The 13,420-nt window shown below is 43.6% G+C and overlaps 1 protein-coding gene across 1 annotated transcript in view; it reads left to right on the forward strand.

Annotated features, from left to right (window-relative positions):
• LOC106811753 (globin-3-like) overlaps positions 1-11,584 on the forward strand; it is a 19,859-nt gene extending 8,275 nt beyond the window's left edge. The window contains exons 2-3 of the mRNA XM_014815471.1: positions 10,891-11,122; positions 11,558-11,584. Of these exons, the coding sequence (XP_014670957.1) occupies positions 10,891-11,122; positions 11,558-11,584 (259 nt within the window). The remainder of the gene's footprint in view (positions 1-10,890; positions 11,123-11,557) is intronic.
• The last annotated feature ends 1,836 nt before the right edge of the window (positions 11,585-13,420 follow it).

Here is a 13,420-nt window from a genome sequence, read left to right on the forward strand (position 1 = left end):
TAATAATAATAATAATTTATTAATTATTGATTATTGCGGTATATTAACATATATCATCACCATAGTTTTGTATTTCGTGCATTGGCTGTATCTATTAGATGCAGTATAGAAACTAGAAAGCCCCGGTAACATAAGTGTGCGAAGCAAGATCTATCGTGTGGAACACAGTGTCGCTGACTTCACTTCAAGGTAGTAGTCTGAGGTCAGGAGATCAACGTTAAGAAGCCAACTAACCAAATGTGCAGCTAACGGTTGAGCTTTAATACCGTCTGTGTTCTACATTGTCACGCGACAGCCTTCGTGGTGAATGCACAGACAGTGATTTAATGCAATAACTAGCATGATGCAATAACCTAGAATCCAGATTGTGAGAAAAAAATCGTAATTCCTTACAGGGATGCTGATGGTCGCTTCTCGCTCTGATAGAAATGCAATCCTCACATTCGCTCCGACCGTGTAAGATGCGTGCTTTTAGATAAAAGTTCGAAAAGATCGTGGTCTATATTACGTGATTCGTCGGAACAATTAATGAAACAGTGACACATATTCGTTGCTGCAATGTTTGTGCTTGTGCTTATATATAGTTACGAGAGGGTGGATAATTCGTCCTGTTTTGAGAAAAAAGTGTGTAACTGTAGAAATATATAATAGAGACACTAGTAGACATTATAGTCTAGCTAGTATTATTTCTATGGTTGTAACCGTACGCGGTTTGAGCAAAGGAAATCTAGCAACTAGTCAGTTCTGACAGATGAAAACCCGGTTGAGATGAGGTTCAATCCTCGAGAATAAATGCACAACCGGACGTTTCATTTCACACAACGCGATGATTCAAACGGAGACAACCAGCCAGTCGCGTATATGTTTCATACATATATGTATATACATACATGTATACCAAGAGCTGTATACGTACACACAGACAAACATATATACATACGCGTGCGTGCGTGCGTGCGTGCGTGCTTGCGTGCGTGCGCGCGTGCGTGCGTGCGTGCGTGCGTGTATGGGTGTGTTCGTTTGCAGAGATGTATAGGGTGCATCTATATGCATTCTGGTGCAGAAGGCAAATATGGTGTATGGGGGGATATGTAGGTGTGTGTCCGTGGGTGCATGCATGTGTGAATGTGTGTACAATGCGTATGTTTGTGTGTTTACGTGCGTATGCGCGCGTGTGCGTGTGCGTGTGCACGTGTGCGTATGCGTGTGCGCGTGTGCGCGTGTGCGCGTTTGGTATGGGGTGTCCATTCGAACCAGACTGTAGTCATTGTTGAGCTAAAGTACTATAATCTTGAGTGCGGCGTTCATGCTGCAGGTGCTTCTATAGCTATCCACATAATAGCACCACCATAACCGAGCTGTGCACATGTATGTCGACGTCAGACCTAGGTTCAGGATGTCAGACCAGGGTTATGACTATTGACTATATATGACAATAGGAACAATAAACTTTGCTAGGATTATATATGCAGGACTCTGTAAAAAAATTGATTTATCAGCGATTTAGCATAAATGATTGCTATAGTGCGACTATTTTACATCTATTCGACTGAGTGTACCTCTGGATTATAGTGGGGCACTTTCGAGATTAATTTCATTTATACTCATGTCCACACCTAACATCTCTGGCTCCCACCACTTCAATCTTTCGCAGACACTGGCTGCAGAGTCGTGTCCGCCCGCTCACACTGCATCTATACTGCTGGTTATATACAGTGGTTATACATAATGGCAAGAGCGTATTAAGTATGCTTGATAATGGTTATATACAATGATTATATACAGTCAAAAATACGCATATTTTTATATACAGATGTAATGTGGACAGATAGACATAATTCACGCAGTTGTCGCAGGTCAGCGAGTGCTTAGTCATTGCCATCGGTGTGACGTATGCAACAGGCAAGCAAGCTTCACACAGATAGATGATAACCAGCGCAAACATAATTGTCATCTTATAAGCGTAAATGTAAACGCGACACCAATTAGAATAAGATTACATTGGCTCTCTTTCATGTATAGCTCAGCGCAATACCATCTCACGTTATATACCTCGCGATATCTGATCATTTATCGTCTAATCTCATATCGCAATTATACGAAAATGATTTTGTATTCCCGCTATCTATCAGCGTAAAGTGAGAAACCTCATTTATAGTCAGGTCTGTTAGGGATATTTTGGTGCAGATTCTTCTAAAAGTACCAAATTTGGTCCAGAGGTAGCTTATACCATACTATTACGATTTCTGCCGGGCGCAAGAAGCGCCCCCTGGGCGGCCGCCATCATTGGTGGCGAAAATCCGACAAATGGCTCCGCCATCGGCAGCTAGAGATCAGAGTGTAGTTCCAAAGAGGCGGAAGAGAGCTAGTATGATAAAGGTATATATGTTTATGGGGTTTTTCGGGGTCAGACGAAGTCTGATTATGATCTTCTTAGGCGCATGTTGAGTTTTCTTTGGGGCCTGTTTACTCAATGGTCAAATCAATTATGCTGCTGCGCGAGTAGCGGGCGCACATGCGGATAGGCATATGTATCGTTACTTAGACTTCTGTCTAATCTGGCTTTCGTATCTTTGCCGCGGGATGTCAATGTTAGAACTAAACTCAATTTAAGGGTTATTAATCACTTAACAATGCACACATAAAGCATACTGAACCTGACATGTATGCGGTAAGGAAGATAAGCTAAGAAGGACATAGATGTTAGCGCCGCAATACCAAATATTCTTGTAAGAGTTGTGTGTAGGTTGCTACGAAGGCCTCTGAGCATCTCTAAGAGCACTACCTGGCTTTTAGCAGTGATCCCCCTGGGTGGTACCATCATGGTCAAGAAGAATTATAATTGCTTGTGTGTGTCTATTGCCAGTGAAACTTGAGTGTTAACACTTCCGTACGATGTAGTTAGGTGTAACATAGTTTTTACACGTTACAAGTAGTGTGTATTAGGAAGGACAAGATTTACAGGACAGGCAAAGGTATGGCTTGTCGATGATGGAATGCTTTTGGGTTAGAAAGTGGATGGGGTACTGTGCGATGGGTTTGTGTGCCAGGTGTATATGAATCAGTAAAGTTCGAACTGAGCACAACAGTGCTCGTCGGATATATGGTATGGGCCGTGGGTGCCCATAGCATTTTAGGATTGACAGGTCGCCAGCTAGGTCGTATATCATGTAAACGCAGTATAAGATTAGCAATAATACAAGATCCACTCTAAGCAGTTAGTAGGAGAGCACAAGTCAGAAATAGAACCAACCTACACGCGGCAATGTCAATGCGGGCGATTGCACGTTGGCACTCTTCCTGTGCTTGACTTGAAGGCCAGCTGCAGCTGCAGCAGAAGGTGCATTGCGTTCTGAGAGCGTCACGGAGTGTGAGGTCCTAGCAGCTGCCAGGCACGTGTGGCCAGTCGTTTTGCCAGCCCCACTCGAGCTTGAAGTCGGGAATCGGTTGGCCTGCACTGTGGTTAGATAATTACCGTAGGAACGCTGCCTGAAGTTAGCGCGCGTGTTTGACATTGCTGGGAAACGAGTGCTGCTTCGTGCTAGCGGTGGGAGGCTTCTCCAACACTTCTGCTGTCGCAGTTTGGTGATAGGCGAGTGGCCGAGCCTCTTGACGACGAGTGCGCGACCACATCCCTTGCTGCACATGAGAAGCAACTAGGCATTGGATATCCGCTTGCACATGTATCGTACTCGAGAGTGGAAGACAGTCAGGGGTTGTCGCGTGATGAGGGGTGCACCAATGTCGGCTCCGGTTACACTCTGTAGCTGGCCACATGCTGCGCACAGGCAGTCTTTCTTTCCACAACCAAAAAACTGTGATGTTGTATCGCACCCGGCTAGGCTGTGGAAGAGGGAAGTAGTGCGAATGATTTTGAAGGACCAAGCTTGGTGAAGATGACATGGACGGGAATGTCACGGTAATGTTTGCCGCTACTGAGGCCTACCCAGAGCTCTGATAGGCCGAGATTCTCAAAAAAATCAGACTGCTAAAACAACAACATCGCTATCCACGGTTCGGATATAGGCTGTTTTGTATCCATCTTCACCAAGCTTGGTCCTTCAAAATCCTTCGCACTACCCCTCTTCCACAGCCTAACCGGGTGCGATACAACATCACAGTTTTTTGGTAATATCAACAGAGCTGCAATGGAAATTTAGACTATCATTCTGTGTCACTGCGGCGCGTAAGTATACGGCTCCAAAACACACAAAAATACGAACGATATTGTCTCACGGGAGAGAGCCCGTACAAATGCGGCGGCTTATACCTACAGGGGTATGTCTTCTAAATGTGTCTATCGCCGCATGTGTCTATATTACATCGTCGGCACCATAGAAATATAATGCTCTCTATTGATAGCCTAGTCTATTTATCTCCTATTATCTACTCTTGCTATTTATACATCTCTATGACGGGCACTGAATTATGGATGATTATTATTGTAATTATGATGTGTATGTCGCTCAGGGACTCTAAAAGCCATCAAACCACTAATTAACATAGTACCGTCTGTAAGCTAGCAACTCAATAGAGTATCTGAATTCTATATAGATGCCCACAAGCTTCATACACATGAACATGGCCGAAGGCTACACGATTATTAATATGCTCCGGTAGTACATATTGTTCTATTGTTACTGAATGTATGCGCGTGTCATGCGCAGTTTGTGTTTGTATAATAAATGCCACTAGTTGTACGTGGCTCCTGCTAGTCAGACGTCCTGTCTTGTTTGTCCACGTAGAACAGAACACATGTATGTCTTTCCGTTATGTCCGATATGTCTTCGTCCGTGTAATTATAATGCCAATACTAATTTGTAAGAAATCATAGTAAACACCATAATATTTTATGAGTAATAAGTCACTTACAGTAGCTAACTTTTACTGGATTTTCGTTTAACGGCACGACGGAACACGACCTCGTGATATCAGAACATGCAAAAGCATTGTGTACCGGAAAGGCTGGACTGCATCTGCGTCGTCCACATTTTCTCGGGCTACCGGTTTAATTGCGTTCACTTGCGCTAACGGAAGAGCTCCTGCAAATGCGCCGCCTCACACAAATGTATATCTTCCGTACGCTTCTATCACTACATACATTGCATCTTGGGCACCATAGAAATACAATTAGATAGCCTATGCTCTCTAGTGATGGCCTAGTAAATTTAAACATTTCTATGACGGACACTGAATTTCGGATGATAATTATTCACTATATGGAAAGCTGTTCATCGTCGTAACGATAAATCCAGTCACATTTCCACCTTCGATCGGAATCACAACTAACAGCAAAATACTGGATTCACTCCATCTTGCGCCGCATGTATTTAATGCCAACGTTACTTCCTTTGCGAAAGCAACATCTAGAAAAGGAAACGCGAGCGAGCAACACAATGCGAGCATTTATCCCGATACTGGTCGGGCGTGAAACGCCTCTCCGCGAGTCGTCCGTGATTTTACGCGACAATTAATATGATTTCGTATCCTCTCCTGCTGCAAGTTGTCGGCATCTTACACGCGCGGGTAATCATACACGCGTGTGATATTTGTCGCAGACAGTTGGAGAATATATTACGATCTCTCCTGCTGGATTACAATTATGTCGAGCACACGTGCGTGGTAAGACGCATCTAAGTGAGGTAGGACATTTTGAATCCAGTGCAAACACACTCGATGAAGCAAACGAAGCGAATTAGAAACCACTGGGTGTGTGCAATGGCCTTACCCTTCACGGGGCATAAGCAGAATGCGTACGATTATCTTGATAAACATGAGATGAGCACAAGACAACGAACTCGAAACGCACCGTCAACATCACTATACAAAAAAATGTGGTTATATAGCTATACGTTCACGCCATTTACGTCTACTATGATTCAATACATGAGTATAAGTACACGTTTAGGTTCCGATTAGTAACACGCAGGGGTAAATCGCCACTTCGTCTGCGTACAACCATTTGGTCCACTGTTCAGTTGGTCTAATTGGAAGTAAATCAAAAGAGTCCATGACCCCCTGACCTCTGTCTGCCCTGACTCGTTAGGATTTGATTAGGATTAGGATTAGGGTTAGGATTAGGGTTAGGGTTAGGGTTAGTCAGAAATAGCTAAACGAGCCAGGTCAAACAGAGGTCAAGTAGACCAAATGGTTGTAGACGAAACGCCAATAAACCACACGCAGGCATGCGCTCGTAAGCACGAACACATGCGCGCACTCGCGCACATTGATCAATTCCGTTGACACGACAACACGTCGCGCCATTTTGACAGCAGCTTGACTGTCACGTCTCGATGCATGCCGATATCTACGGATGTGTATCATTAAGTACTTATCAATGCGAACACACACATGCACACACACACGCGCGCGCGCACACACACACACACACACACGCGCGCGCGCGCGCAAGGCGCCACACACCGACGACACACACACACAAACGCACTACATACGCACGACAGCCACGCTAGCACTCTCTCTCTCAACACACACACAGGCACCACACACAACACACGGGGAGTTGTCACACTCGAGCACTGCGACACAAGCGACACGACAGGGGCACACACACACGCGACAACACACACTCCCACGGACACACACAGCCACAGCAACACACACACACCACAACGGCCCACGTGCCGACACACACAAACACATGCACACACGCACACATACGCACATCAGCACCGCTACAGGGCTCTCTCACACAACACACACCGCACACAAGGCACAACACAGGGCCACACGACACAATCACACACACACACACACAGGTAGCTTGGTGCGGTAATGCGCGACGTTCACGGGGCAGCGCGTAGAGAATGACACGCACAGCGCAAACGCGCGTAATCTCGCCACTTATCGTCGGCATCCCTACTTCTCGCGTATGCGCACGTCCGAGCATTAAATTAATGATATCTCACGTTTACTCGGCCTTCTCATATTTTCCTGACCGTTCTGATACTTACCAGTGCCTCTTTGCGTAACACCAGGTATGCGCAGTATAAAGGTTAGAATGTCTTAGAGCACTCACAGATCGTTATCTTCGCCGATATATTATGCACAGATCTGCATTTCAAACGCGATTTTTTTACATATGCTAACATCAAAACCATGTGTTTCTCGCATTTCGCGAGATGCTATCTGCGCGTAACCTGCCTCTGGACTTTGTTAATCGTGTCTAGATGTCGAGACAGGGTACCGGTCTAGAACAGTTTTCGTCACAGAGTCACGTAGCACTCTTTTTGTGAGTATCAGGAATGCAGGCGCAATTTCGCTGTTAATTTTTTGTAGCATATAACAGCAGGAACCTGGGAGGTATTTTTTATGCTGGAATAATCGCTACTAATACTGGAATAATGTTCTACGGCTAATGGGTGAGTGGCGGCCTAATTTTTCTGCGCGTTTCAGTTTCTCGATTTACTTGAGAGAGATTTACTTGATATGTGTGTGTGTGTCTGTGTGTGTGTGTCAGTGTGTGTGTGTGTGTGCGTGTGCGTGTGCGTGTGCGTGTGCGTGTCCGTGTGCGTGTGTGTGTGCGTGTGCGTGTGTGTGTATATATATATAGTAGGTTGTGATAAATGTTAAATGAATGGTCGTCATTTAAAGGTTGTTCTAGTCTCTTTCTCTGACTTTTCCCTTCAGTCTCCTGGGCGACATAGGTAATTTGTGAACTCCCTCCATGTCGCTCGGTTGGCCGCCTTCCGCTCCATTTCCCTCGAGGTGTATAGCTTTTCTTCTTGAGTGCGTGTTAGGTCGGCCGCTTCTTTCCGCAGTGTGTGGCCCACCCAGCCCCATTTCCTTCTTCTCATTCGGATTTCCATTGGGGTCTGCTTCGTCCTTTCCCAGAGTTCTTTATTTGTGATGGTGTGCGGCCAAAATATTCTGAGGATCTTCTTCAAGCATTTGTTAACAAAGCTGTTTAATTCTTTGGATTATTTTGGCTATTAATTTCCATGTTTCACAGCCATACATAATTACGGCCTGAACATTAGAACTGAATATGTTTAATTTAGTTTTGAGGGCGATAGCGCTTGCCTTCCAAACTTTGTTGAGCAATTTGAATGCGCCGGTTGCCTTACCTATTCTGTCCTAGTCCATTATTCTAGTAGTCGCGGTTTTTTCCGAACAACGTGCTACTGTCGAAGCTGCTTTACTCCGTGTGTAACACGGTGTGGTGTATGAGCAGATATACGGCGACGAGACGGAGTAAGTAATGCAGCTGCTGATCGTCGAAATCTCGTTTATACGGCCGCTCAATATCGACAGATGTGTCATAGACGCGCGCCCCAAACTCCGGTCGTTTCCCGCCATGTAATTTGCGCGGCTACATTTGGTGATCGAGACGTGCGTGCGTGCATAGACATGGTTTCTTCCAATGTAATGACCGCTACGTATGCCTGCGTATAGCGCCGCATAAAACAGGGCGACGTGTAGCATCAAAGCCACTGTAAAAGGATACTTGGGCTTCTGATCTCCGCGGCTGACCTTTTACGAAATTAGGTATTATCGGGTAATCCTTTCTACGGGATTGAATGTCCAGTTGTATTTTACACTTCATCATTATAGAAATAACGTCCACGAAAACTTTCATATTCCGTTGGAAATTTCTTATTTTAGAAATTTTAAAACTCATATGGTGAAAATTAATTGCTCAAATGATAGGGTACATTGCTAGAGTCGATCATTAGATGCATTGGTGAATAGATGTAGACGGCTCAATGCAATATAAAGGAACGAACGGCTTGTGGCCATAATGGCGCAACGTCTTTGACGACTAAACTTCTATGGGTTCTCACATACATGTCGTCACTAGCTATAAATATATTAGAGATCTAGAATTTATACGGGTGCACAAATCTATACATGTGTGCAGTGCATATACACATATATGCGCGCAGACACGCACACACACACACACACACACACACACACACACACACACACACACACACACACACACACACATCACATCAACGATCACACATATATATATATATTATATATATATATATATCAATCTATATGTATATATACACGTATATATATATATTATATAAGTATTATATATACAATATATATTGCAAGAAAGCGACTACTGTGTCCTTTACTATTACAGTTACATTGGAACAGAAAACATAACACTAGCAGCTGATTGTCTGGCAATAAACTGTAATATATAATGTAAGAAAATCTGCTTATAATCGTTGCATGCCATCACTATGTGTGTGTGTGTGTGTGTGTGTGGTGTGTTGTGTGTGTGTGTGTGTGCGTGCGTGCGCTGCGTGCGTGCGTGCGTGTGGCGTGCGTGCGTGCGTGCGTGCGTGCGTGCGTGCCTTTTTGTATCATGTAGTTAGGATGAAAATAGAATCAAACTCGTGTACTTCTGAGCTAGATTACTACTATTAATCGTTGCGTCTGCAACACATACACATTCGCGCACATGCATGTTCACACATCCATACACACACAGACGCGCGCGCACGCTCGCACGCACACGTACATGCAAATATTACGAAGCCGTCCTGCCGTCACATGACAGCGCGGACAATTTCTACTACGTAAGCCGTCGGCGGATCGAGTAAAGAGCTAAGTGAGGAAGGAAGCTTAGTGAGGAAGGAATACGCAGCACGGATATTAGCCGGGGAGATTTGTGTAACCGTGCGACGCTTTCATGTGCATGCACGTGTCGCTTGGATTTACCTACCCTGGATACAACCGTAGATACACGCAAAATAACTAACCAGGAGAGAACAATAGTCGCCGTAATGTACAATTATTGAATGGCCTCGCACAGCTCGTCATAGGGTTAGGTGTTATACCATATTTCCTTCATTGTAACATTCGCATTCAATTCAGTAAGCTAGAGTTATTAGTTCAGTAAGAGTTATTAAAGGTCGACAGGCAGAGGGTGAGGTTTACAGCAATTGGACGCGATTAATATTCAGTTTAGGACTCTGCAATGTTATCTTTACTTGAATCATGATCTCAATAGTGGGGCGTAGCATCCAATGTGGTGTTTAGTGGTGATCCAGAGAGGATTCAGGGATGTCATGCCCGTTTACCTCTTTCCTGACAGCAAGCTTGACTTTTGCAGTGTGACAGCAACTTTTCCCAGCTCTCATCGCGAAATCTGTGGTGTCACCCCCAACCCCACCACCCACCCCGTATCGTTTTCACTGGACTCCTTTCATCCAGAATTTTTGGATACGACCATGATTTCTAAACAGGATAGCGCGTAAATTAATGCGAATTTTATTTTATCGCGGGAATTGTTTTTTTAAACTATATTTGAAATATTATTGAAATATAGAACTATTAGAATATTATTGAATATAGAACTATTAAAATATTGCTTAATATAGAACTATTATTGAAATATAGTATATGGAATGCAATACGCGTATCTTCGCGCTACAGTGCAGAACAGTACTCTACGTAACGTAGCTAATCATCCCGTCGTATCTAAATGCATGCGTTGCTTCGTGTGTCCGTTACAGTCTCTTTCTGCAACATGAGAAAAGCGACAGCAAGCATTATATGACCGCGTTATATATAGGTCACTGGGGGTGATTTCAGAATTCCCTCCACATCTAAGTACGTGTGTTCTGTCATGCCTGCGTTACAGACTCTTTCCGCAGAACAATCCAATCGACCTCAAGCGATAAACAGTAAACTAACCTAAGAAACCGACTTATCTGCACTTTGCAGGTTATTTTCGCAGCACTATCAGAACGATATCAAACGACAAACAGTAAATCTAATTATCTAACCTAAGAAACCGACCTATCTGCATGCACTTTGCAGGTTATTCTTGCAGCAGAACAATATCAAACGACAAACAGCAAAACCAACGTAAGAAACAGACCTATTTGCGTTTTGCAGATTATTTCTTCAGCACGAGGAGCTGCTCGCCGTCTTCAAGAAGAAGTTCAAGGACGTGCCGGTCGATCAACTCGCCAAAAGTCCCGAGCTGGAGAATCACGCTTCGCAGGTGATGTCGACGCTCGATGAAGCCATACACTCGCTCAACAATCTCAACTTCTTCTTTGAGCTGCTCTACACGATCGGCGTCACGCACCGCGACATCGCTGGCTTCAGACCAGAGTATTTTTGGGTGAGTACGCGCGGGGCCTCATTGACCAGTTATTTTGGGTAAGCACGCCGAATATTTTAGGTCAAGCACACGGGGTATATTAGGGTAAGCACGCCGAGTATTTCTGGTCAAGCACACGCGCGGGGAGTATATTTTGGTAAGCACAGGGAGTATATTTTGGTCAGCACACAGAGTACATTTGCGCAAACACACAGAGTACATTTGGGCAAGCACACGGAGTATGTTTGGGTAAGGACGCCGGGTAATTTTGGGTAAGCACACCGAGTGTTTTTGGCAAGCACACGGATTATATTTGGGTAAGGACGCCGAGTATTTCTAGGAAATCACTCCGAGTATTCATTGAGTAAGCACACCCGAGAATTTTTAGTAAGCCCATCGAGTATTTATAAGCTCACTTAATTGGTATTTCTGAGTAAGTACACCGCATCATTGCAGGCTTCCGCCCTGGACAATTCTTGGTAACGTTATCATGTTATTGCCTAACACAGGGACGAATATTTCAATGGTATGATAGTCTATTGCATCAAATATATAGTCCGAAATTTGTTGAAAACCGCAAAAAAATGATAAAGGGAAAGTAAGGTAGAAATATTAATGTAGACACAATGAATGTGAATTTTTGTAGTAATTTTTTTGAGAAAGTATAATTATGGCTCCAAAATAGGGGAATTTTAGTGAAATACTTGTGTTTTGTGTAGTAGATAAAACGAGTGAAACGTGCAGTGTGTGGCATAGGTGTTACGTCTTGTACACGTCACGTGTCATCTGCGTTGTTAAGCGCGTCACGCATGACACGGGTGTCGTTACGGGAGTACTATATACTACAGTGGTAGTGTATACACGGGTAATCCTACATTATCTACATCTTATCAAGAGCTAATAATACCTTATAATAACCTATATAATAACCTAATAATACCTAATAATAAGGTATTATTAGCTCTTGATCGTATTATATACAGCTGAACTAATTTCAGTTGATTCTTTTTTTGCCGGCACGTTTCTTTTCTCGCACGTTTGTTACCATGCGTGACAGCTAAGCAATCACTGCAAACCCACGCATCGACTGCTCTGCAGACGTGATGCTAATTCCCTGCGGAACTTTCCCGGACAACAGACTAACTAGTCTTGCCTCAAACTTAAGCCCGCTGCCAATAAATTGCCTCCTCGTGCGAGTCTGATCGATTGACGGCAAGTCGAGAAATTATTTTCCACACGCGAGCGAGAAGTTGAAGTGCGCTTATTATATCCTCCTTTCTCGCGCGAGTCTTTGAGAAGCTTAAAGCGAGCTCCGCAGTGCACTGTATGCGGTTGCAAATGCCAGCGAGAATATAATAGTTATTTGTAATTGCAGAAAGTTATCTCGGTTGGAATCGCAGTGGAAAATTGGCAAAGCCCGTGCAATAACGACGAACGTACATATGAACCTTCATCAAATAACAACTAGAAGAATATTTTTTTCAATTGTAATAGTAACACGTCACCTGATTTGTTTTCTGACGACTTCATGCGTACAGGTCATGGTTCTTGCTAATACTTTGTTGACTGATGTTTCAGATTTCCCTCAGTTAGTATAATGAAAGGCTACTATTAGCTATTAATACAGTAAATAATATAGTAAAACCTAATATAGTAAATGTCATCGGATAGGCCTAGTATTGGACATTTACTATATTAGGTTATAATGTCGATTTTATGCTCCGTTATGGGCACTATCGGAATAGTTGCTCCGCAAACATGCTCCATATTTCTAGACCTATTTTGCGCTTGTCTATATATAGGTACTAACTGTCATTCTTGGTGTGGCCACTCGTGCTGTCACCACATCAAGTTTTTGTGTAGGCGCAGCTCTGCCTATGTAATCCTTCGCTGTGCAAAAACCTCCTGTGCCTTTATTTTGTTATGTTTGTTTGTTTGTTTGTTTTATGTCTGTCTTGTTGTTTGTTAATGATTTGTTTGCTTCTCCTGTGTCTTTCTTGCTGTGCTCTATGTGTGTGCGCGCGTGCGTGCGTGCGTGCGTTGAGTGACGTGAGTTTCTGTAGCGAAGCAAAAGAGCTGCATAAGTAGACCTAGCGTAGGCTTATCTTACCTATATGCAAAAAAGCTTGCCTTTTGCATATAGAAAAAGTATACTGAACATTTTCAGCTTATTGAAGAAATTTCGCCATTTATAATACGCATTATTAGAGTAAGTGCATCTACTAGATGGAGGGGAGAATATATATATATATATATATAGTTGTAAGTAATGGTGTACATGTGTGGACGTGGATAAGAGACCGGGAGGCCTTTGTTAGA

The sequence above is a fragment of the Priapulus caudatus genome, unplaced genomic scaffold (assembly GCF_000485595.1).
Source record: "Priapulus caudatus unplaced genomic scaffold, Priapulus_caudatus-5.0.1 Scaffold571, whole genome shotgun sequence".
Taxonomy (NCBI): Eukaryota; Metazoa; Priapulida; class Priapulimorpha; order Priapulimorphida; family Priapulidae; genus Priapulus; species Priapulus caudatus.